The sequence below is a fragment of the Hyla sarda genome, chromosome 7, assembly GCF_029499605.1.
Source record: "Hyla sarda isolate aHylSar1 chromosome 7, aHylSar1.hap1, whole genome shotgun sequence".
Taxonomy (NCBI): domain Eukaryota; kingdom Metazoa; phylum Chordata; class Amphibia; order Anura; family Hylidae; genus Hyla; species Hyla sarda.
The window spans coordinates 151113814-151138313 of record NC_079195.1 but is presented as its reverse complement, the minus strand read 5'-3'; the positions used below and the strand labels follow the sequence as shown (position 1 = coordinate 151138313).

General features: G+C 43.9%; 1 protein-coding gene across 1 annotated transcript in view; it reads left to right on the top strand.

The window, feature by feature from the left end:
- Positions 1–24500, top strand: part of SH2D4B (SH2 domain containing 4B) — a 574201-nt gene that overhangs the window by 236660 nt on the left and 313041 nt on the right. Inside the window, exon 3 of the mRNA XM_056529781.1 lies at positions 23474–23621. Coding sequence (XP_056385756.1) covers positions 23474–23621 — 148 coding nt within the window. The remainder of the gene's footprint in view (positions 1–23473; positions 23622–24500) is intronic.

Genomic DNA, 24500 nt, shown 5'->3' with positions numbered 1-24500 from the left:
GATCAGGGAAAAGAGTGTCCAAGACAAAGCACAGATGTTGTATTTCATGTGAGCAGCCATTGCCAGATGATTGCGCCTATGATGATTGTGGCAACTTCACAAATAAAAGGAAGGTGTCAGTAGCTAAAACTAAAAGATGTATCAGCTGTCTAGATAAACTGCATGAAGGCTGGCCATCAGATTTATGCAATGTCATCTGTACCAGTGTCTAGAGCACTTAGACTCTGGCTTAGTCACCTGTCTCAGGATATTCAGAGTGGAGTATCCAGGCAGGACTTGGTGCATCAGCTTACCGCCATGAAGTCAGCTACTGAATACTTATGTGATTTATGGAATGGGGACACTTCCTCGAAGTCCCATTTTTGTGCCCTGCCATTTCAGCCTGGCAAACTAATTAGCAAGCGCTTGGATAAAGTCTTGAAGAAGAACAAAAAGGACAAGCAAATGGCCCTGCCGCACTCTTTTCGGAAACCGTTTAGAAGATCCCAGGGGCAGTCGGCCAGAGCTACCTATTGCAAGAAGACCTTTCAAGAAAGAAAATTCAGTTCAGATATCAGAATAAAAATAAAGGAAGACAGTTTGGGGCTACCGACACCAAGACGGAGTTCGGATGCCAGGGATCATGATCTGGAGGGAGCGAGATTGCTTCAATTTACAAGAGAGTGGAAGGCAACAACATCAGATCCATGGGTTTTACAGATCATACAAACAAGGTATGCCCTGGAATTTCGTCATTTACCAAGGGACAGATTCCTGATAAATCACGATCAAGATCGGAGGGTGATGGCGCTCCTTACAGAATTGTCCAAAAAGGCGCTCTAAAAGCTGTACCCCCGAGGAGAAGTTAAGAGGAGTGTACTCCCAAGTATTTCCTGTCCCGAAACCAGAAAACAAGTAAGAGCCTTATAATAGATCTGCGTTTTTTAAACAAGCACTTGGTGAAGACCAACTTCAGAATGGACAATATGAGGTCCTTGTACAGCATTATGATAGGGGATGTGATTGTGTGTTTAGATCTCAAGGATGCGTATCATCACGTTCCCATCAAGAAAGAGGACAGGAAGTATTTAAGAATTGCTATTCAGGTACAGCATCGGATTCTACATTTTCAATTTCAGGCGCTGCCATTTGGGTTATGCCCAGCCCCCCGAATCTTCACGAAGTTGGTGGTGATCCTAGTAGCAGCTTTGCGACTTCAAGAGATAAGAATTGTCCCCTACTTAGACGATTGGCTGATTGTAGCCAGCAACCCAGAATTACTGAAGCAACATCTGGATATTTGTCTACGGTTATTACAGAGAGTGGGGTTTCTGGTAAACTTTTAAAAGTCTAAGCTAATTCCTTCATCTCACATGCTATTCTTGGGCCTAGTAGTAGATCTGGAGCAATTGAAAATCTTCTTGCCGGAAGACAAGATTGCCTGGATAAGATGCGAAGTTCTGAAGCTGTGCCATGCTCCACAAGTATCCATCAGGAGAGCTATGAGTATCCTAGGAATGCTTACAGCATCCATAGAAGCGGTCTCTTGAAATTGTGGAACAAGCAATGGACTTCTCTAGCGTCTGTTATCAAGATTTCCACCTGTTTCTGCAGGGATCTTCTATGGTGGACGGTTCGGTCCAATCTGAACAGAGGGAAGGTATTCCTCATGGAGCACCAGGTGACCATCACTACCGATGCCTCTGCCACCGGATGGGGTGCCCACTTAGAGGACAAGTGAATCCAAGGTTCCTAGGGTCCAGGAATGACGTTGAAATCCTCAAATTTTTGGGAGCTGATGGCCGTTCACCTAGCCCTTTGTCGCTTCGAGCCTTATGTCACAAACAAATCAGTCTTGATTTGAACTGACAATGCCACTGCAACCTTTTGCTTAAACAAACAAGGAGGTACCCGCTGCACGCAAAGATAATGGCATGGGCGGAGCTAGTTTTGCTGCATCTCAAGGCATCTCACATCAAAGTCAACCTTGAATGTTCAAGCGGATCTGCTGAGCGGGGGAAAGATACTTTCCACAGAATGGTCACTGAACCAGGTTTACTTCAACTTGCTAGTAGACAAATGGGGATGTCCAAACATCAACTTTCCTGCAGGAAGGTTATGAAAAGGGGTTAAAGCCTAACACCCTGAAGGTCCACATGACAGCGATCAATTCCATGATGGATGGTAGATTCAGCAATGATCCAATAATTACAAGATTCTTTAAGGCACTAAAGAAGCTAAGACCCAACATCCGTCCGCCTGTGGCTTCATGGGACTTGGTTCTGGTCCTTAATGCGCTAACTAAGGCCCCGTTTGAACTAGTCGGGCTGATCGATCTAAAGTGGTTATCCATGAAGATCCTGTTTCTTATTGCTATAACCTCAGCCAAGCGAGTGGGAGAGCTGCAAGCACTCTGTTCAAGAGAACCTTATCTAAGGATATTACCAGATGGTGTAAAATTGAGAACAATGCCAACTTTCCATCCTAAGGTTCCTCTACTAATATTAATAAGGAGACATTTCTTCCAGTGTTTATTCCAGATCCGGTGTCTGAAGAGGGTCAGAGGTTGCATCTGCTGGATGTTAAGCGCACTTTACCTTGAGCGAGTATTGGAGTTCAGGAAGGAGGAGAACCTCTTTATTATTCCTGCTGGAGTCAACAGGGGTAACAAGGCTTCTAAGGACACCTTGGCCAGATAGATTCGTTCAACTATTGTAGAAGCTTATGCAAGTGTGGGTAAAAAACCACCAAATCCTTTGAAGGCGCACTCTACTCAGGCAACAGCAGCATCGTGGGAGAGAGAAAGCAAATCTCATGAATGGAAATCTGCAATGCAGCCTCCTGGGCGTCTTCCTCTACGTTTGCTAGACTTTATAGGCTGGACCTCCAGACCTCGAACCCAGCCTTTAGCACCGGAGTGTTGTCTGCAGCATGAAAAGATTAACCCCCCCCCCCTTTTGGTTCTATGTTAGATCCCTTCTGTGCTGCCTGAGGGACGATGAGGAAAGAGGGTATTTTACTTACCGTGATTCTTCTTTCCTCGAATCCCGAAAGCAGCACAATATGCACCCAATAAACTTTTATTTTGCATTCTATCGGTCTATTTTATTACACAAGGAGTTTTGGGGGCTGGGTATCTTTATAGGGCCTCTGGCTCAACCCAGCTGTTATGTAAATTGTTTAGTTTTTTCTAGTGGATGGTCCTGATTTGGGATGGGAGTATATCCCATCGGGACTCGAGTAAAGAAGAAATATGGTAAGTAAAATACCCTCTATTTTTTTCTAGGAATGCATCTAACCCTGTTTTAAAGCTTTAAACTGTTTCTGCTGTGACCAGTTCTTGAGGTAGACTGTTCCATAAATTCACAGCTCTTATGGTAAAAAAGGCATGTCACCCCTTTAGGCCAAACCTTTTCTTCTCCAGATGGAGGGAGTGCCCCCTTGTCCTTTGAGCGGGTTTAACCTGAAACAGTTTTTCCCCATATTTTTTGTATGGTCCATTTATATTCTGTTCCATGCCTGTATCAGTTTAGTCACGCGTCTCTGCACCTTCTCCAGCTCCACAACCTCCCTTTTATGAACTGGTGACAAAAACTGAACAGCATATTCCAGGTGAGGCCATACCAATGCTTTATAAAGAGGTAGTATTATGTCCCTGTCCCTCGAGTCCATGTCTCTTTTGATTCAAGACGATATCCTGCTTGCCTTAGAAGCGGCTGCCTGACATTGCATGCTATTCTGTAATCTATGATCCACAAGTACACCCAGATCCTTCTCTACCAGTGACTCTCCCAGTTTAACCGCCCTAAGACATAAGTTGCATGCAGATTTTTAGTACCCAGATGCATAACTTTACATGTATCCACATTGAACCTCATATGCTAAGTGGATGCCCAGGCACTGAGTCTATCCAAGTCCTCTTGTAACGTATGCACATCCTCTATAAACTGTACTGTACTACAAAGCTTGGTGACATCTTCAAAAATAGAAACAGATCTGTTAATCCCATCCTCTATATCATTAGTAAATGAATTAAACAAGAACGGGCCCAGTACTCAACCTTGGGGTACACCACTAATAACCAGGGACCAATCGGATACGAATCATTGACCACCACACTCTGGGTACAATCCTTAACCCCCTTAACCCCTTAAGGACCGGAGGTTTTTCCGTTTTTGCATTTTCGTTTTTTGCTCCTTGCCTTTAAAAAATCATAACTCTTTCAAATTTACACCTAAAAATCCATATGATGGCTTATTTTTTGCGCCACCAATTCTACTTTGTAATGACGTCAGTCATTTTGCCCAAAAATCTATGGTGAAGCGGGAAAAAAAATCATTGTGCGACAAAATTGAAAAAAAAAAACGCTGTTTTGTAACTTTTGGGGGCTTCCGTTTCTACGTAGTACATTTTTCGGTAAAAATGACACCTGATATGTATTCTGTAGGTCCATACGATTAAAACGATACCCTACTTATATAGGTTTGATTTTGTCGGACTTCTGGAAAAAATCATAACTACATGCAGGAAAATTAATACGTTTAAAATTGTCATCTTCTGACCCCTATAACTTTTTTATTTTTCCGTGTATGGGGCGGTATGAGCGCTCATTTTTTGCGCCGTGATCTGAAGTTTTTAACGGTACCATTTTTGCATTGATAGGACTTATTGATTCATTTTTAAATGATATAAAAAGTGACCAAAAATGCACTATTTTGGACTTTGGAATTTTTTTGCGCGCACGCCATTGACCGAGCGGTTTAATTAATGATATATTTTTATAATTCGGACATTTCCGCACGCGGTGATACCACATATGTTTATTTTTATTTTTATTTACACTGTGTTTTTTTTTTTATTGGAAAAGGGGGGTGATTCAAACTTTTAATAGGGGAGGAGTTAAATGATCTTTATTCACTTTTTTTTTTCACTTTTTTTTTGCAGTGTTATAGGTCCCATAGGGACCTATAACACTGCACACACTGATCTTCTATGTTGATCACTGGTTTCTCATAAGAAACCAGTGATCAATGATTCTGCCGCATGACTGCTCATGCCTGGATCTCAGGCACTGAGCAGTCATTCGGCGATCGGACAGCGAGGAGGCAGGAAGGGGCCCTCCCGCTGTCCTGTCAGCTGTTCGGGATGCCGCGATTAGCCGCGGCTATCCCGAACAGCCCGACTGAGCTAGCCGGGAACTTTCACTTTTAGCCGCGCGGCTCAGCTTTGAGCGCGCGGCTAAAGGGTTAATAGCGCGCGGCGCCGCGATCGGCGCTGCGCGCTATTAGAGGCGGGTCCCGGCTTCACTATGACGCCGGGCCCGCCATGATATGACGCGGGGTTACTGTGTAACCCCGCGTTATATCAGAAGAGCAGGACCAAGGACGTACCGGTACGTCCTTGGTCCTTAAGGGGTTAAGGACCCAGCCAATTTTCACTGTAGGACCCGCCATTTTTTGCACATTTCATTTTGCACTTTCATTTTAAGCATTAATAACAATGGGATGCTTTTACCTTTCATTTTGATTCTGAGAGAGTTTTTCGTGACATATTCTACTTTATGTTAGTGGTAACATTTTGTCGATACTTGCATCATTTCTTGGTGAAAAATTCCAAAATTTGATGAAAAAATTGAAAATGTAGCATTTTTTTTTTACTTTGAAGCTCTCCGCTTCCAAATAAATTATATATTTATTCACATATACAACATGTCTACTTTGATTGCATCATAAAGTTTACATGTTTTTACTTTTGGAAGACATCAGAGGGCTTCAAAGTATAGCAGCAATTTTTCACTAAATTTTCAAAATCAAAATTTTTCAGGGACCAGTTCTGTTTTGAAGTGGATTTGAAGGGCCTTCATATTAGAAATACCCCACAAATGAGCCCATTATAAAAACTGCACCACTCAAAGTATTCAAAATGACATTCAAAAGGTTTATTAACCCTTTAGGTGTTTCACAGGAATAGCAGCAAATTGAAGGAGAAAATTCAAAATCTTCATTTTTTACACTGGCATGTTCCTGTAGACCCAGTTTTTTTTTATTTTTACAAGGGGTAAAAGGAGAGAAATCTTCCTAAAATGTGTAATCCAATTTCTCTCGAGTAAGGAAATACCTCATATGTGTATGTCAAGTGTTAGGCGGGTGCACTAGGGAAGGAGTTGGACTTGATGGACATATGTCTTTTTTCGACCGTACTATGTAACTATGTAACAGTGGGATTTTGGAGAGTGAGTTTTTCTGAAATGGTTTTTGGGGGGCATATCGCATTTAGGAAGCCCCTATGGTGCCAGAACAGCAAAAAAAAAAAAAAAAAAAAACACATGGCATACTATTTTGGAAACTACATCCCTCAATGCACGTAAAAAAAGGGGTCCAGTGAGCCTTAACACCCTACAGGTGTTTCACGACTTTGTTAAAGTTGAATGTGTAAATGATTAATTTTTTTTTTCACAAAAATGCTAGTTTTCCCCCAAATTTAAAATTTTTACAAGGGGTAATAGGAGAAAATGCCCCCCAAAATGTATAACCCCATCTCTTCTGAGTATGGAAACGCCACATATGTGGATGTCAAGTGCACTGCTGGCGAACTACAATGCTCAGTAGGAGTTCGCATTTGGCTTTTGCAAATCAAATTTTGCTGAAATGGTTTTTGGGGGGCATGTCCCATTTAGGAAGCCCCTATGGTGCCAGGACAGCAAAAAAAAAAAAAAAAACACATGGCATACTATTTTAAAAACTACACCCATCAAGGAACGTAACAAGGTGTACGGTGAGCCTTAACACCCCACAGGTGTTTGACGACTTTTCGTTAAAGTTGGATGTGTAAATGATTTTATTTTATTTTTTCACTAAAATGCTAGTTTTCCCTTAAATAAAATTTTTTTACAAGGGATAATAGGACAAAATGCCCGCCAAAATTTGTAACCCCATCTCTTCTGAGTATGGACGTCAAGTGCTCTGCTGGCGCACTACAATGCTCAGAAGAGAAGGAGCGCCATTGAGCTTTTGGGAAAAAAATGCAATGGAATGGAAGTCAGGGGCCATGTGCGTTTACAAAGTCCCCCCGTGCTGCCAGAACAGTGGACCCCCCCCCCCCCACATGTGACCCAATTTTGGAAACTACACCCCTCACAGAATTTAATAAGGGGTGCAGTGAGTATTTACACGCCACTGGCATTTGACAGACCTTTGGAACAGTGGGCTGTGCAAATGAAAAATTACATTATTACATTACGTGAGGGGTGTATTTTCCAAAATCAGGTCACATATGGGGGGGGGGCATTGTTCTGGCACTATGGGGGCTTTGTAAACACACATGGCCTTCAATTCTGGACAAATTTTCTCTTCAAAAGCCCAATGGCGCTCATTCTCTTCTGAGCATTGTAGTTCCCCGCAGAGCAATTTACATCCACATATGGGGTATGTTCTTACTCAGAAGAAATGGGGTTACACATTTTGGGGGGCTTTTTTCCTATTCTCCCTTGTGAAAATGAAAAATTTAGGGTAACACCAGCATTTTAGTGAAATTTTATGTTTTTTTTCTTCATTTTTCCATCCAAATTTGAAGAATTTTCATTAAACACCTGTGGGGTATTAAGGTGCACTATACCCCTTGTTACGTTCCGTGAGGTGTTTAGTTTCCAAAATGGGGTCACATGTGGGTATTTATTTTATAACTGTCAGAACTGCTGTAAAATCAGCCACCCCTGTGCAAATCACCAATTTAGGCCTCAAATGTACCTAGTGCAATCTCACTACTGAGCCTTGTTGTGTGTCCGCAGAGCATTTTACGCCCACATATGGGGTATTTCCGTACTCAGGAGAAATTGCGTTACAAATTTTGGGGGTCTTTTTTTTCCTTTCAACTCTTGTGAAAATAAAAAGTATGAGGCAACACCTCATAGTGGAAAATGTTAATTTTTTTACACTAACAAGCTGGTATAGCCGCCAACTTTTCCTTTTCATAAGGGGTAAAAGGAGAAAAAGCCCACCAAAATTTGTATTGCAATTTCTCCCGAGTATGGAAATACCCCACATGTGGCCCTAAACTGTTTCCTTGAAATACGACAGGGCTCCGAAGTGGGAGAGCTCCATGCGCATTTGAGGACTAAATTAGGGATTGCATAGGGGTGGACATAGGGGTATTCTATGCCAATGATTCCCAAACAGCGTGCCTCCAGCTGTTGCTAAATTCCCAGCATGCCTTGACAGTCAGTGGCTGTCAGGAAATGCTGGAAGTTGTTGTTTTGCAACAGCTGGAGGCTCTTTTTTGGAAACACTGCTATACAATACATTTTTCATTTTTATTGGGGGGGGGCAGTGTAAGGGGGTGTATATGTAGTGTTTTGCCCTTTATTATGTGTTAGTGTAGTGTAGTGTTTTTAGGGTACATTCGCACTGGCGTGTTACGGTAAGTTTCCCGCTAGGAGTTTGCACTGTGGTGAAAAATTTGCCGCAGCCCAAACTTGAAGCAGGAAACCTACTGTAAACCTGCCTGTTTGAATGTACCCTGTATGTTCACATGGAGGGCAAACCTCCAGCTGTTTCAAAACTACAACTCCCAGCATGTACTGACAGACCATGCATGTTGGGACTTTTACTTTTGGAACAGCTGGAGGCACACTGGTTGTAAAACCTTCAGTTAGTTTCTGTTACCTAACTCAGTATTTTCCAACCAGTGTGCCTCCAGCTGTTGCAAAACTACAACTCCCAGCATGTACTGATCACCCAAGGGCATGCTGGGAGATGTAGTTATGCAACAGCTGGAGGTACGCAACTACAACTCCCAGCATGCCGAGACAGCTGTTTGGGTATGCTGGGATTTGCAGTTTTGCAACATCTGGAGGGCCACAGTGATCTCCAAACTGTGGCCCTCCAGATGTTGCAAAACTACAAATCCCAGCATGCCCAGACAGCAAACAGCTGGTTGGGCATGCTAGGAGTTGTAGTTTTGCAAGATCTGGAGGGATACAGTTTAGAGACCACTGTATAGTGGTCTCAAACTGTAGCCCTCCAGCTGTTGCAAAACTACATATTCCAACATGCCCAAACAGCTGTCTGGGCATGCTGGGAGTTGTAGTTTTGCAACATCTGGAGGGCTACAGTTGGAGACCACTATATACTCACCGGCTTCCGTAGGATCCAGCTGCACGACATCGTCGCCCGCTGATCTCCGTGGCCCGCTGCCTCTGGATGGGTAAGTGGATCTTCAGCGCCGGTCCTCTGATGTTTCCCCGTTTTGCCCCACCTATTGTGGATGGGCAGGACGGGGAAAACTAAAGTTAACCCCCCCTGCCCCCAATCTGCTATTGGCCGTCGCTACTGGCGACCAATAGCAGGGATAGGAGGAGTGGCACCCCTGCCACCTCGCTCCTATCCCTTCAAGGGGATCGTAGGTTTCTTAGACAACCGCAATCCCCCTTATATTTCGGGTCACTGGGTCACCATAGACCCGTAATGACCCGGAATCGCACAAATCGCAATCGCTGACACTTTAAGTCAAAAGTAACTATATTGTGGTCGCTATTACCCAGGTTTTCACAGTTACATTCCCAATCAGCTCTGCATTGTTAGAAATGACCAGATCCAACAGAGCATCACTTCTTGTTGAATCAACCACAAACTGGCCCATAAAATTATCCGGCAATACATTTAGGAATTGTCGCCCCTTTGTAGTTTTAGCCAAACCCCGACCCCAATCTATATCTGGATAGTTAAAATCTCCCATTATTACAACTGTACCGGCACGGGCAGCCCTCTCTATTTGTGTATGCAGCTGACCTATCTCTTCAGTGGTGTTGGGGGATCTATAGATTACACCAAAAATGACCTTTTAAGTCTTTGCCTCCATTTGTAATTCTACCCACAGGGATTCCACTCATCACACACTATGGCATTGTTCACACTGACTTTCATACCACTTCTTACATACAGACAGACTCCACCACCTTTCCTGTTTATCCTATCCTTGCGAAACAGTAGAAACCCCTGCAGATTGACAGCCCAGTCATGTGAGGAGTCCAGCCATGCCTCAATGACCCCCAACTATATCAATATATTCCTCCAGTATCAAGGCCTCAAGCTCCCCCATTTTATTTGCTAGACTTCTGGCATTTGTAAACATACACTTTACATTTCCATTAAGTTTTACACATTCAGTCTCACTTAAGGGATTTTCTGACATATTTAGGCAAATGGGATTTTTTTAGTCACTGAGGCTAATGGGATTTTTTTTTGAGTTACTGTGGCTAATTAAATATTTTTAGTTATTGGGGCTACATATATTTTGGCTACATTTATTTTCACTGCTTGTTTGTAACACATGGAACTCCCTATCCACTGCTTTTAACCTCCCCCAAAGGTCTCTGCTCCACCCACCATTATGTCCTGACCCCTCTCTATCCTATCTGTCTCACTATCTGTTTGATTTTCTTTGTTGTCTTACCCCCACTTACCTAGTTTAAATATTCTGCCACCCCTTCCAGGATTCTCTCCCCCAGCACAGCGGCCCCCTTCCATTCAAGTGCACATTATCCATAGAATAAAGTTTGTACTCCAATAAAAAAAATCAGCCCAGTGTTCTAAAAACACAAATTCTTCCCCCTTACACCACGACTGAAGCCATGCATTTAACTCCCTAAGCTCCCGCTGTGTTTCCTGCAATGCGCATGGCACAGACAGTATTCCAGAGAATACACCCATCAGCTTGGCACCTAGTTCCTTATAATTATTCTTTAACCCCTTAAGGACCCAGGACGTACTAGAACGTCCTGGCACCCTGGGCTTTAAGGACCCAGGACGTACTAGTACGTCCTGGTGTTTCTCCGGTCTCTGCCGCGCCCAGGGCAGAAATCTGAAGCGGATGCCTGCTGAAATGCTTCAGCAGGCATCCAGGGCAAACGCCGAGGGGGGCCCTTGCGATCTGCGGCGATACCGGGCTGATCGGGTCTCTGGGACCCGACCGACCGGTAATTTTGCATGATCCCGGCTGTCACAGACAGCCAGGACCATGCTAAAGTATAGGAGCGAGGTGGCAAGCTTGCCACCTCCTCCTATTCCCTGCGAACCGTCGGTTAGTTAACCGACCAATCGCAGGGGGGGGGGGGGGGGGGGCGGTTACTTCCTCCCGCCCTGCCCGGCCCCTTGAAGTCCGGAGAGGACGGGAGGAAGACCGGAGGACGCGGCGGGGGATGGGGGATTGCTGGGGCCCGGCCCCGGTACTTACCTCGTCCCTGAAGACCCGGATCCCGGTGATGAAGACGGCGGCGGCAGCGGCGACGGGTGAGTGGATCTTCAGCCGTGGTCGGGCCCTTTACAGCAATGCACGTCGCCGTAAAGCGACATGCATTGCTGTAATGAGACCCTGTAAACTACAACTCCCAGCATGCCCAGACAGCCCTTGGCGTCTGGGCGTGCTGGGAGTTGCAGTTTTGCAACATCTGGAGGTCCACAGTTTGGAGACCACTGTGCCCTTCCAGATGTTTCAAAACTACACATCCTCAGCATGCCCTTACTGTCCAGGCATGCTGGGAGTTGTAGTTCTGTAACATCTGGCCCTTCAGATGTTGCAGAACTACAACTCCCAGCATGCCTGGACAGTTTTGGCATACTGGGAGTTGTAGTTTTGCAACATATGGAGGGCTACAGCTTGGACACCACTACACAGTGGTCCCCAAACTGTTCTCCTCCAGCTGTTGCTTAACCACTACTCCCAATATGCCCTTCGGCTGCCTGGGCATGCTGGGAGATGTGGTTTTGCAACAACTGGAGGCATACTGGTTGGGAAACATTGTCTGTTTCCTAACTCAGTGTTTCCCAACCCGTGTGCCTCCAGCTGTTGCAAAACTATAACTACCAGCATGCACTGATAGACTGTGCATGCTGGGAGTTGTAGTTTTGCAACAGCTGGAGGTTTCCCAACCCCCCCCCCCCTGTGAATGTGCAGGGTACATTCACATGGGCAGGGGGCTTACAGTGAGTATCAGGCTGCAAGTTTGCGATGCAGCAAATTTTGCGCGGCAGCTCAAACTCGCAGCGGGAAACTCGCTATAATCCCCCGCCCGTGTGACTGTACCCTAAAAACACTACACTACACTAACTCACAATAAAATAAAAAGTAAAAAACACTACATATACACATACCCCTACACAGCCCCCCTCCCCAATAAAAATTTAAAACATCTGGTACGCCACTGTTTCCAAAATGGAGCCTCCAGCTGTTGCAAAACAACAACTCCCAGTATTGCCGGACAGCCGTTGACTGTCCAAGCATGCTGGGAGTTTTGCAACAGCTGGAGGCACCCTGTTTGGGAATCGCTGGCGTAGAATACCCCTATGTCCACCCCTATGCAAATCCCTAATTCAGGCCTCAAATGCACATGGCGCTCTCACTTTGGAGCCCTGTTGTATTTCAAGGCAACAGTTTAGGGCCACATATGGGGTATCGCCGTACTCGGGAGAAATTGCCTAACAAATTTTGGGGGGATTTTTCTCTTTTCACCCCTTATGAAAAGGGGAAGTTGGGGTCTACACCAGCATGTCAGTGTAAAAAAAAAAAAAATGTTTTACACTAACATGCTGGTGTTGCCCTATACTTTTCATTTTGACAAGAGGTAAAAGGGGGAAAAAAAAGCCCCCCAAAATTTGTAATGCAGTTTCTCCTGACTACGGAGATACCCCATATGTGGGCGTAAAGTGCTCTGGGGGGCGCACAACAAGGCCCAGAAGGGAGAGTGCACCATGTACATTTGAGGTGATTTTCACAGGGGTGGCTGATTGTTACAGCGGTTTTGACAAATGCAAAAAAAAAAAAAAACACATAAGACCCCATTTCGGAAACTACACCCCTCACGGAATGTAATGAGGGGTGCAGTGAGAATTTACACCCCACTGGTGTCTGAAAGATCTTTGGAACAATGGGCTGTACAAATAAAAAATTTTGTACAGCCCACTGTTCCAAAGATCTGACAAACACCAGTGGGGGTAAATGCTCACTGTACCCCTTGTTAAGTTCCTCAAAGGTCTAGTTTCCTAGTTTCCAAAATGGTGCCATGTGGAGGTTATTTTGCTGTCCTGGCACCATAGGGGCTTCCTAAATGCGACATGCCCCCCGAGCAAAACTTGCTCTCAAAAAGCCAAATATGACTCCTTCTCTTCTGAGCATTGTAGTTCGCCCGTAGTGCACTTCAGGTCAACTTATGGGGTACCTCCATACTCAGAAGAGATGGGGTTACAAATTCTGGGGGGTATTTTCTGCTATTAACCCTTGCAAAAATGTGAAATTTGGGGGGGAAACACACTTTTTTTATTTTTACATATGCAAAAGTTGTGAAACACCTGTGGGGTATTAAGGCTCACTTAATTCCTTGTTACGTTCCTCAAGGGGTCTAGTTTTCAAAATGGTATGGCATGTGTTTTTTTTTTTTTTTTTTTTGGCTGTTCAGGCACCATAGGGGCTTCCTAAATGCAACATGCCCCCCAAAAACCATTTCTGAAAAACGTACTCTCCAAAATCCCCTTGTCGCTCCTTCGCTTCTGAGCCCTCTACTGCGCCCGCCGAACACTTTACATAGACATATGAGGTGTGTGCTTACTCGAGATAAATTGGGCTACAAATACAAGTATAAATTTTCTCCTTTTACCCTTTGTAAAAATGCAAAAATTGGGTCTACAAGAAAATGCGAGTGTAAAAAATGAAGAATGTGAATTTTCTCCTTCACTTTGCTGCTATTCCTGTGAAACATCTAAAGGGTTAAAACGCTGACTGAATGTCATTTTGAATACTTTAGGGGGTGCAGTTTTTATAATGGGGTCTTTTGTGGGGTATTTCTAATATGAAGACCTTTCAAATCCACTTCAAACCTGAACTGGTCCCTGAAAAATAGTGAGTTTGAAAATTTTGTGAAAAATTGGAAAATTGCTGCTGAACTGGTGTCTTCCAAAAGTAAAAACTCATCAATTTTATGATGCAAACATAAAGTAGACATATTGTGTATGTGAATAAAATAAATAAAAAATTTGGAATATCCAAAGAGCTTTAAAGTTAGAAAAATGCTAAATTTTCTAATTTTTCATCAGATTTTGGGATTTTTCACCAAGAAAGGATGCAAGTTACCACAAAATTTTACCACTATGTTAAAGTAGAATGTCACAAAAAAACAGTCTCGGAATGATAACTAAAAGCATTCCAGAGTTCTTAATGTTTAAAGTGACAGTTGTCAGATGTTCAAAAAATGGTCGGGTCCTAAGGTGTAAAATGGCTGGGTCCTTAAGGGGTTAAGGACCTCCACCTACCATGTATTCTGTCATTGGTTCCCATGTGGACCACGACAACTGGGTCATCCCCAGCCCCTCCCCCTCAAGTAATTTGTCCACTCGTTCCACCACATGCCAAACCCTGGCACCAGGGAGACGGCAAACCATTCGGTTGAGGTGGTCTTGGCGACAAATTATTATATCAGTCTTCCTGATTCTAGAATCCCCTACAACCCCTAACTGTCTTGGCCTACCTGCATTACCATCCCCAGAACTACTAGTTGGACTGTTCCCCCAGCTGTTAGGAAGACCAGAATCCACTAGGGTTGCCATCTCTGATACTGAGGTCCTCGCATCACCACCAAACTTGGCAATTTTGCTTGGGAGATCAGAAGCAGAAGTGGCCTTCCTTTCCCTTTCCCCCTTTCCAGTCCTTCTTACTACATTAACCCAGCTCCCTACTTGTACCTCCTGGCTTATTTCTCCAACCTCCATTTCTACCCCACTAACTGCTTGCTCTCTAAGCAATAAGCTCTTTTCAAGATTGTCTATTGCCCTTAGTGTTGCACTTTGCTCCTCTAGATATCTAATATGAGCTTCCAGGTGGGCAACATGCTCATATCTGCCACAGCAGTATTCACTCTGAAGCTGCTGCTCCAGAGGTGCATACATGTGACACATTGTGCACTGAAGAAAAACTCCAATCCTGCTGTCCATTATCCTTGGTGACTAATAGTGTTGAGCGGCAAAGGACATATTTGAATTTGCGATATTTCGCGAATATGTGGACAGATATTCGTCATATATTCGCTAAATTCGCATATTCGAGTTTTATTTTCTCATATGCGAATAATAATGTGAAAATTAGCATATACGAAAATTTACATAAACCATAATTAGCATAAGCAAAAATTTGCATATGCAAAAATTTGCACGCCAGTCTCACACAGTAGTATTAGAGCCTTCTTTACACCACACAAGCTGGAAGCAGAGAGGGGTGATCACTGTGATGTTTACTGTGAAAAAAAACCCAAAAAAACGAATATTCGTAATTACGAATATATAGTGCTATATTCGCGGATTCGCGAATGCGATATTCGTGAATAAAATTCGCATTGCGAATATTCGCTAGCAACACTAGTGACTAACAGCTGTGATTCATTATTAAGGAATAGTTATACTTACAGTTATGTTAAGCTCCTGCTTCCAACTCCTGTTCTTTTTAAACATCTGTTTTTAAAACTTCTCACTTAAATCCTCTGCCGCACTTTAGTCCACAAGCCACAGATTTGTCCACAAGCACTCTCAACCTTTTACATTACTTGTATACACCTGAGACTAATGAATTACCCCTCCCCCAGGAGCACTGCAGACTAGGGAAAAAAATGCTAAAGTAGTTTTACCTTGAATGTGATGAAGCACTATCTGCACAAACGAACGGGCCCACAGCGTATTTTACGCTGCAGATCCGCCGCTGAAGGACCGCTGCATGGTGGCTTTACATGTGCCTGCTCAGAGTGACAATACGCCACTTCAAGCAGACACACTGTGATGTGCGAGTTGCAGTGCATGCACGGTGTACTCGCACACATTGCCGTCACTCCCCCTGCTCCATGAGCTAGGCCAAGAGCTGCCGCGATGTGCAAGTATACTGTGCATGCACGCTGCGACTCGCACATCACAGTGTGTCTGCTCGTAATGGGGTATTGCCGCTCTGAGCAGGCACATGTAAAGCCAACATGCAGAGGTCCTTCAGTGGCGGATCTGCAGAGTAAAATTCGCTGTGGGTCCGCTCGTGTGAATATACCCTTATTTAGACTAAATTCAAATAGTTCACAGACTCACACCTAGCACATGCAACTTCTGTTTTTAAAACTTTGCACTTAAATCCTCAGCCGTACTTTAACCCCTTAAGGACTGAGCCCTTTTTCACCTTAAGGACTACTTAAGCACCTTAAGGAAATTTTTTGCAATTCTGACCACTGTCACTTTAAACATTTATAACTCTGGAATGCTTTTAGTTATCAATCTGATTCCGAGATTGTTTTTTCGTGACATATTCTACTTTAACTTAGTGGTAAAATTTTGTGGTAACTTGCATCCTTTCTTGGTGAAAAATCCCAAAATTTTATGAAAAATTTGAAAATTTTGCATTTTTCTAACTTTGAAGCTCTCTGCTTGTAAGGAAAATGGATATTCAAAATATTTTTTTTTTATTCACATATACAATATGTCTACTTTATGTTTGAATCATAAAATTGACAAGTGTTTACTTTTGGAAGACACCAGAGGGCTTCAAAGTTCCGCAGCAATTTTCCAATTTTTCACAAAATTTTGAAACTCGCTTTTTTTCAGGGACCAGTTCAGGTTTGAAGTGGATTTGAAGGGCCTTCATATTAGAAATACCCCATAAATGACCCCATTATAAAAACTGCACCCCCCAAAGTATTCAAAATGACATTCAGTCAGCGTTTTAACCCTTTAGGTGTTTCACAGGAATAGCAGCAAAGTGAAGGAGAAAATTCACAATCTTCATTTTTTACACTCGCATGTTTTTGTAGACCCAATTTTTGAATTTTTGCAAGGGGTAAAAAGGAGAACATTTTTACTTGTATTTGAAACCCAATTTCTCTCGAGTAAGCACATACCTCATATGTCTATGTTAATTGTTCGGTGGGCGCAGTAGAGGGCTCAGAAGGGAAGGAGCGACAAATGGTTTTTGGGGGGCATGTCACATTTAGGAAGCCCCTATGGTGCCAGAACAGCAAAAAAAAACACATGGCATACCATTTTGGAAACTAGACCCTTCGGGGAACATAACAAGGGGTAAAGTAAACCTTAATACCCCACAGGTGATTCACAACTTTTGCATACGTAAAAAAAAAAAAAAAATTCCCTAAAATGCTTGGTTTCCCAAAAGTTTTACATTTTTAAAAAGGGTAATAGCAGAAAATACCCCCCAAAATTTGAAGCCCAATTTCTCCCGATTCAGAAAACACCCCATATGGGGGTGAAAAGTGCTCTGCTGGCGCACTACAGGTCTCAGAAGAGAAGGAGTCACATTTGGCTTTTTTGAAGGAAATTTTGCTCTGGGGGCATGCCGCATTTAGGAAGCCCCTATGGTGCCAGGACAGCAAAAAACCCCACATGGCTTACCATTTTGGAAACTAGACCCCTTGGGGAACGTAACAAGGGGTAAAGTGAACCTTAATACCCCACAGGGGTTTCACAACTTTTGCATATGTAAAAAAAAAAAAAAATTACCTAAAATGCTTGGTTTCCCAAAAAATTTACATTTTTACAAAGGGTAATAGCAGAAAATACCCCCCAAAATTTGAAGCCCAATTTCTCCCGATTCAGAAAACGCCCCATATGGGGGTGAAAAGTGCTCTGCTGGCGCACTACAGGTCTCAGAAGAGAAGGAGTCACATTTGGCTTTTTGAAAGCAAATTTTGCTCTGGGGGCATGCCGCATTTAGGAAGCCCCTATGGTGCCAGGACAGCAAAAAAAAAAAACATGGCATACCATTTTGGAAACTAGACCCCTCGGGGAACGTAACAAGGGGTTAAGTGAACCTTAATACCCCACAGGTGTTTCACGACTTTTGCATATGTAAAAAAAATATTTTTTTTTTTACCTAAAATGCCTCTTTTAACAAAAATTTTACATTTTTAAAAAGGGTAAAAGCAGAAAATACCCCCCAAAATTTGTAACACAATTTCTCCCGAGTACGGCGATACCCCATATGTGACCCTAAACTGTTGCCTTGAAATACGACAGGGCTCCAAAGTGAGAGCGCCATGCGCATTTGAGGCCTAAATTAGGGACTTGCATAGGGGAGGATATAGGGGTATTCTACGCAAGTGATTCCCAAACAGGGTGCCTCCAGCTGTTGTAAAACTCCCAGCATGCCTGGACAGTCAGTGGCTATCTGGCAATACTGGGAGTAGTTGTTTTGCAACAGCTGGAGGCTCCGTTTTGGAAACAGTGGCGTACCAGACGTTTTTCATTTTTATTGGGGAGGGGGGCTGTGTAGGGGTATGTGTATTTGTAGTGATTTTTACTTTTTATTTTATTGTGTGTTAGTGTAGTGTAGTGTTTTTAGGGTACAGTCACATGGGCGGGGGTTCACAGTAGTTTCACGCTGGCAGTTTGAGCCGCAGCTCAAACTTGCAGCCGGATACTTACTGTAATCCTCCGCCCATGTGAGTGTACCCTGTACGTTCACATTGGGGGGGGGGGACGTCCAGCTGTTGCAAAACTACAACTCCCAGCATGTACGGTCTATCAGTGCATGCTGGGAGTTGTAGTTTTGCAACCGCTGGAGGCTCCGTTTTGGAAACAGTGGCGTACCAGACGTTTTTCATTTTTATTGGGGAGGGGAGGGGGGCTGTGTAGGGGTATGTGTATACGTAGTGTTTTTTACTTTTTACTGTGTGTTAGTGTAGTGTTTTTAGGGTACAGTTGCACGGGCGGGGGGTTCACAGTAGTTTCTCGCTGGCAGTTTGAGCTGCGACAGAAAATTTGCCACAGCTCAAACTTGCAGCCGGATACTTGCTGTAATCCTCCGCCCATGTGAGTGTACCCTGTACGTTCACATTGGGGGGGACATCCAGCTGTTGCAAAACTACAACTCCCAGCATGTACGGTCTATCAGTGCATGCTGGGAGTTGTAGTTTTGCAACAGCTGGAGGCACACTGGTTGTGAAACACAGAGTTTGGTAACAAACTCAGTGTTTTGCAACCAGTGTGCCTTCAGCTGTTGCAAAAGCTACAACCCCCAGCATGTACGGACAGCGGAAGGGCATGCTGGGTCTTGTAGTTATGCAACAGCTGGAGGCATACTACTTTGGCTGGGGATGCTGGGGACTGTAGTTATGCAACAGCTGGAGACACACTGGTTTGCTACATAACTCAGTGTGCCTTCAGCTGTTGCAAAACTACAACTCCCAGCAGTCACCGACAGCCAACGGGCATGCTGGGAGTTGTAGTTATGCAACCAGCAGATGCACTACTACAACTCCCAGCATGCACTTTAGCTGTTGGTGCAAGCTGGGAGTTGTAGTTACACAACAGCTGAAGGTACACTTTTCCATAGAAAAAATGTGCCTCCAGCTGTTGCAAAACTACAAGTCCCAGCATGCCCATAAGGGCATGCTGGGAGTTGTGGTGGTCTGCCTCCTGCTGTTGCATAACTACAGCTCCCAGCATGCCCTTTTTGCATGCTAGGAGCTGTTGCTAAGCAACAGCAGGAGGCTGTCACTCACCTCCAACGATCCTCGCCGCACAGGTCAGCCCCTCGTCGTCTCCGCCGCAGCTGCTCCTGGGGCCCCGATCCCAACATTGACGCCGGGGATCGGGGTCCCCAGCACCCGGGGTGCACGTCCCGCACCCGCTCACGTCCTCCGGAAGAGGGGCGGAGCGGGTTGCGGGAGTGACACCCGCAGCAGGCGCCCTGATTGGTCGGCCGGTAATCCGGACGATGAATCAGGGCGATCGTGAGTTGGCACCAGTGCCACCTCACCCCTGCTGGCTCTGGCTGTTCGGGGCCGTCTCTGACGGCCCCGATCAGCCAATAATTCCGGGTCACTGGAGACCCGATTGACCCGGAATCCGCCGCAGATCGCTGGACTGAATTGTCCAGCGATCTGCGGCCATCGCCGACATGGGGGGTCATAATGACCCCCCTGGGCGATATGCCCCGATGCCTGCTGAACGATTTCAGCAGGCATCGGGCAACGGCTCCCCTCCGGCTAGCGGCGGGGGGCCGGGATTTGACAGGACGTACTCAAACGTCCTGAGTCCTTAAGGACTCGGAAAAGGGGACGTTTGAGTACGTCCTGCGTCCTTAAGGGGTTAATCCACAAGCCACAGATTTATTCACAAGCACTCTTAACCAGAGCAGGGCTCTACAGAGTTAAGGAATTCATTTTGTACACCTGAGACTAATTAATTACCCCTCCCCCAGGTGCACTGCAGACTAGGGGGGGAAAAAAATGCAAAAGTAGTTTTACCTTGAATGTGATGATGCACAAACCCAATCTTATTTTAGACTAAATTCAAACACTCCAAGTTGACAGACCTTTACCTAGCACATGCAACATTAAATCATATTAAATTCCACATTGAGCCCATTAGGGCGAAGGGCATTCAACTGGTATATCCACCATAATTCACGCCTTCTAAGTACTGTACTGCTAACCTGCCCCCCCACCCCCCCCCCACCCTTGTTGGGACTGGCACATAGTCTATCGCAATAAACCTTATTTCCTTCTCAGAATTTCCTGTCTCTATGCAATGTTTTGATACTGGCAATTTGTTTTTGCCCTTCCTAATGCAATATCTTTGGTTATTGATTCTTTGTTTTTAAGCTTCACATTTTTTGACTCACGTACAATTTTTTTGCACAGACATACAAGCACATACATTACCCATCTCAAAAAGTGTTTTAAATTATACACCTTGGCCCTCATTTACTAAGAGTGTCGGGTTTATCTCTTTGTGTTTCTTCATTTACTCTGTGAAGTGAAGGGTGTAAGGGGATAAGGGAAAGGGATGTAGTTTTATAATTCTGCATAAGCATTAATGTTATTTTGTTCCAGGAATGTATCTAACCCTGTTTTAAAGCTGTTAATTGTTCCTGCTGTGACCAGTTCCTGAGGTAGACCGTTCCATAAATTCAGTCCTCACGGTAAAGAAGGCGTGTCGCCCCTTTAGACTAAACCTTTTCTTCTCCAGACGGAGGGAGTGCCCCCTCGTCCTTTGGGGGGGGGGGTTTAACCTGGAATGTGTCGCATGGGAAAAGAAATTGTGTCGCACGATAAATTGTACATATGTCCCCTGCACAGCGCATGTTATATATGTCCCCTGCACAGCGCATGTTATATATGTCCCCCGCACATCGCATGTTATATATGTCCCCCGCACAGTGCTATCATATGCCCAGTACAGCGCATGTTGTATATGTCCCCCGCACAGTGCATGTTATATATGTCCCCCGCACAGCGCATGTTATATATGTCCCCCGCACAGCGCATGTTATATATGTCCCCTGTACAGCGCATGTTATATATGTCCCCCACACAGCGCAATCATAAGCTCCCGGTAGCGCTATCATTGACAAGCATTTTATTAGCAGAGCATCTCTCCGGGAAGCCGCTACCTGATGCTCTGATAATGCTCCGCTTGTGAGTGATAGCGCTTCAGAGGCATATGTGTATAGAAGTGAAGTGGGGACCAGACATATAAGCGTTATCTGGTCCCCACTTCGCTTCTATACACAATCCCCCTGAGTACAAACACCACAGCTGCCCCATCGCCTCCCCCATCCCCGGTGTTATAATTACCTGTTCCCGGGGTCCGCGATCCTTCTGGCTCAGGCGCCGTCACAGACCTCGGGAACAGGTAATTATAACACCGGGGGACAAGATATATAGAAGCTGTGGGGACATATACATTCCCCCAGCGATTCTATATATCAGTAGTCTCCAACCTGCGGACCTCCAGATGTTGCAAAACTAGAACTCCCAGCTTGCCTGGACAATGCTATATATCTTTCCCCACCGCAGCTCTTCTATTTGAGAACTCTGACGGGATCCCTGAATGGTTCCTCAGTACCGCCCATTCAGGAATCCCGGCGGGGAATTTGAAAATGAAAGTAAAATACATCGTACATCGATGGGGAGCAGACCATGCCGCCCTCTCCCCTGCTTAATAACTTTTGATCGGATCGGGTCTCATCAGACCCGATGTGATCAACCCCTTTGCCCCTGTATTACTACCCCCAACATGGAACAGACCCTGTTCCATGATGGGGGTAGGATTTAGTCAGTTTTGAGTCATTTCCCGACAGCTCAGAGCTGTCAGGTTTTGGTGAAGAAAAATTCACAGGTTTTCCTGTGAGTTTTTCATAATACTCCGAGTGTTTTTTCTTTTCTGTCAGAAACACGCCCCTTTTTGTGATAACCACGCCCATTTTGATGGGTTAAAAAAGCACTCGGAGTGATGATATATTTTGTCGGGTTGACCAAATTTTTGGTCACATAACCCGACAAAAAGAGTCGGGTTGACATTAGTAAATGAGGGCTATTGTGTATTCTGATGTGTAAAATGGGATCCTTTAATCATTATTGGACAGTTTATACACGAAAGGCAGGAAAAAGAACCCAGCCTACTTGAGATCAGAAATTACTGTCTATCTTTTTTTTTTTACTCAACCTCAGTGTGTACTAACCGATCTTTAACCCCTTAAGGACCAAACCCATTTTCACCTTAAGGACCAGAGCGTTTTTTGCACATCTGACCACTGTCACTTTAAGCATTAATAATTCTGGGACGCTTTTACTTCTCATTCTGATTCCGAGACAGAAAAAGCGTCCTCAGTGACGCAAAACTAGTAGCGTATCAGTGGTATGCCCCGCGTCTGAGAGCCTCATCAGCCCTCGCTCTCCCAAATGAATTGTTTTTCCTGTTATTTGCAGTCAATTTGTTAGAATAAAATTGTCATCACGCTGAAGAAACGTTCGGGTTAGTGCAACTTCATTTCCTTCTTCTATATGGTATTTACTTTAAGCTTCTTACACTTCAGAGGTCTGCACCCAAGAACACAGCTAGCTGCTATTTTATACCTAGAGCCAATAAGAGCCTATCCTATGGGAATACGTGTTGCATAGAGCAGTGCCCTGTTTACCTTCCTACTGCTTGTACCTAATTCAATTAACGATTGCCCATCAAACAGTTACAATTCAGAAGCTCAGAACACACAGGCCCAGATTTATCAACCTGCCTAAAACCAAAACGGTCTGTTTTTGTCCTTAGCAACCAATCACACCTTAGCTTTCATATCTTAACCAGTTCTGATAAACTTAAAGTTAGGTTGTGATTGGTTGCTATGGAAAAAAACAGAAAGTTTCTGTTCTGGGTAGAATGTTAAATGTGGGCCATAGGATGCAAGGTATGTTTTAAAACCCCAGTCTTTGTCATCAAGAAAGCTTGACCCACCCCTACCCACTATTTTCCATGTTCCATGTGGGACTGTTACCATTGCACCCTCTATAGCTGTGCCCTTGGCTCTGAGGTGATTGAACAGATGGATCAACACATGGCATGACAGCATTTGAACATGTTTCAACATTATACAGTTAGAACCATGGTCCATTCATGATATGAACAAATTCTTGAATTGCTTTGATTTCTGACATACTTAACAATAACATCATCATTTTACATAAATGCAGGAAGCAGAAAGAAGCAGAAATTGAAAAGAAGTTTCGAGATGCCATGGCCAAAGAAAAAGCAAGAATTGTTGCTGAAAAATGGAAAGTTGAGATTGAGGATCGTAAAGCAGCAAAATTACTAGAAATGAAGTTTCAGGAAGAATTAAAGGTAGGCATATTTTTTCATGATGGAAGTGGGTGTACTCCCTTTAACCCCTTAAGGACGCAGGGTTTTTCAGTTTTTGCATTTTCGTTCCTTTTAAAAATCATAACCCTTTCAATTTTCCACCTAAAAATCCATATTATGGCTTATTTATTGCGTCACCAATTCTACTTTGCAGTGACGTTGGTCATTTTACCCAAAAATCCACGACATAACGGAAAAAAAAAAATCATTGTGCGACAAAATCGAAGAAGAAACGCAATATTGTAACTTTTGGGGGCTTCCGTTTCTACGCAGTGCATATTTTGGTACAAATTACACCTTATCATTATTCTGCAGGTCCATACGGTTAAAATGGTATCCTACATATATAGGTTTCATTTTGTTGTACTTCTGGAAAAAATCATAACTACATGCAGGAAAATGAATACGTTTAAAAATGTCATCTTCTGACCCCTATAACTTTTTTATTATTCCATATACAGGGCGGTATGAGGACTCATTTTTTGCGCCGTAATCTGAAGTTTTTATCAGACTTTTTTTTATCACTTTTTATTCATTTTTTAATGGTATTAAAAGTGACCAAAAATACGCTTTTTTGGACTTTTGATTTTTTTTATGTGTACGCTATTGACCGTGCGGTTTAATTAACGATATATTTTTATAGTTCGGACATTAAAGCACACGGCGATACCACATATGTTTATTTTTATTTACACTGTTATTTTTTCTTATGGGAAAAGGGGGGTGATTCAAACTTTTATTAGGGAAGGGGTTAAATGATCTTTATTAACACTTTTTTTTTACTTTGTTTTTGCAATGTTATAGCTCCCATAGGGACCTATAACACTGCACACACTGATCTTTTATACAGATCCCTGGCGT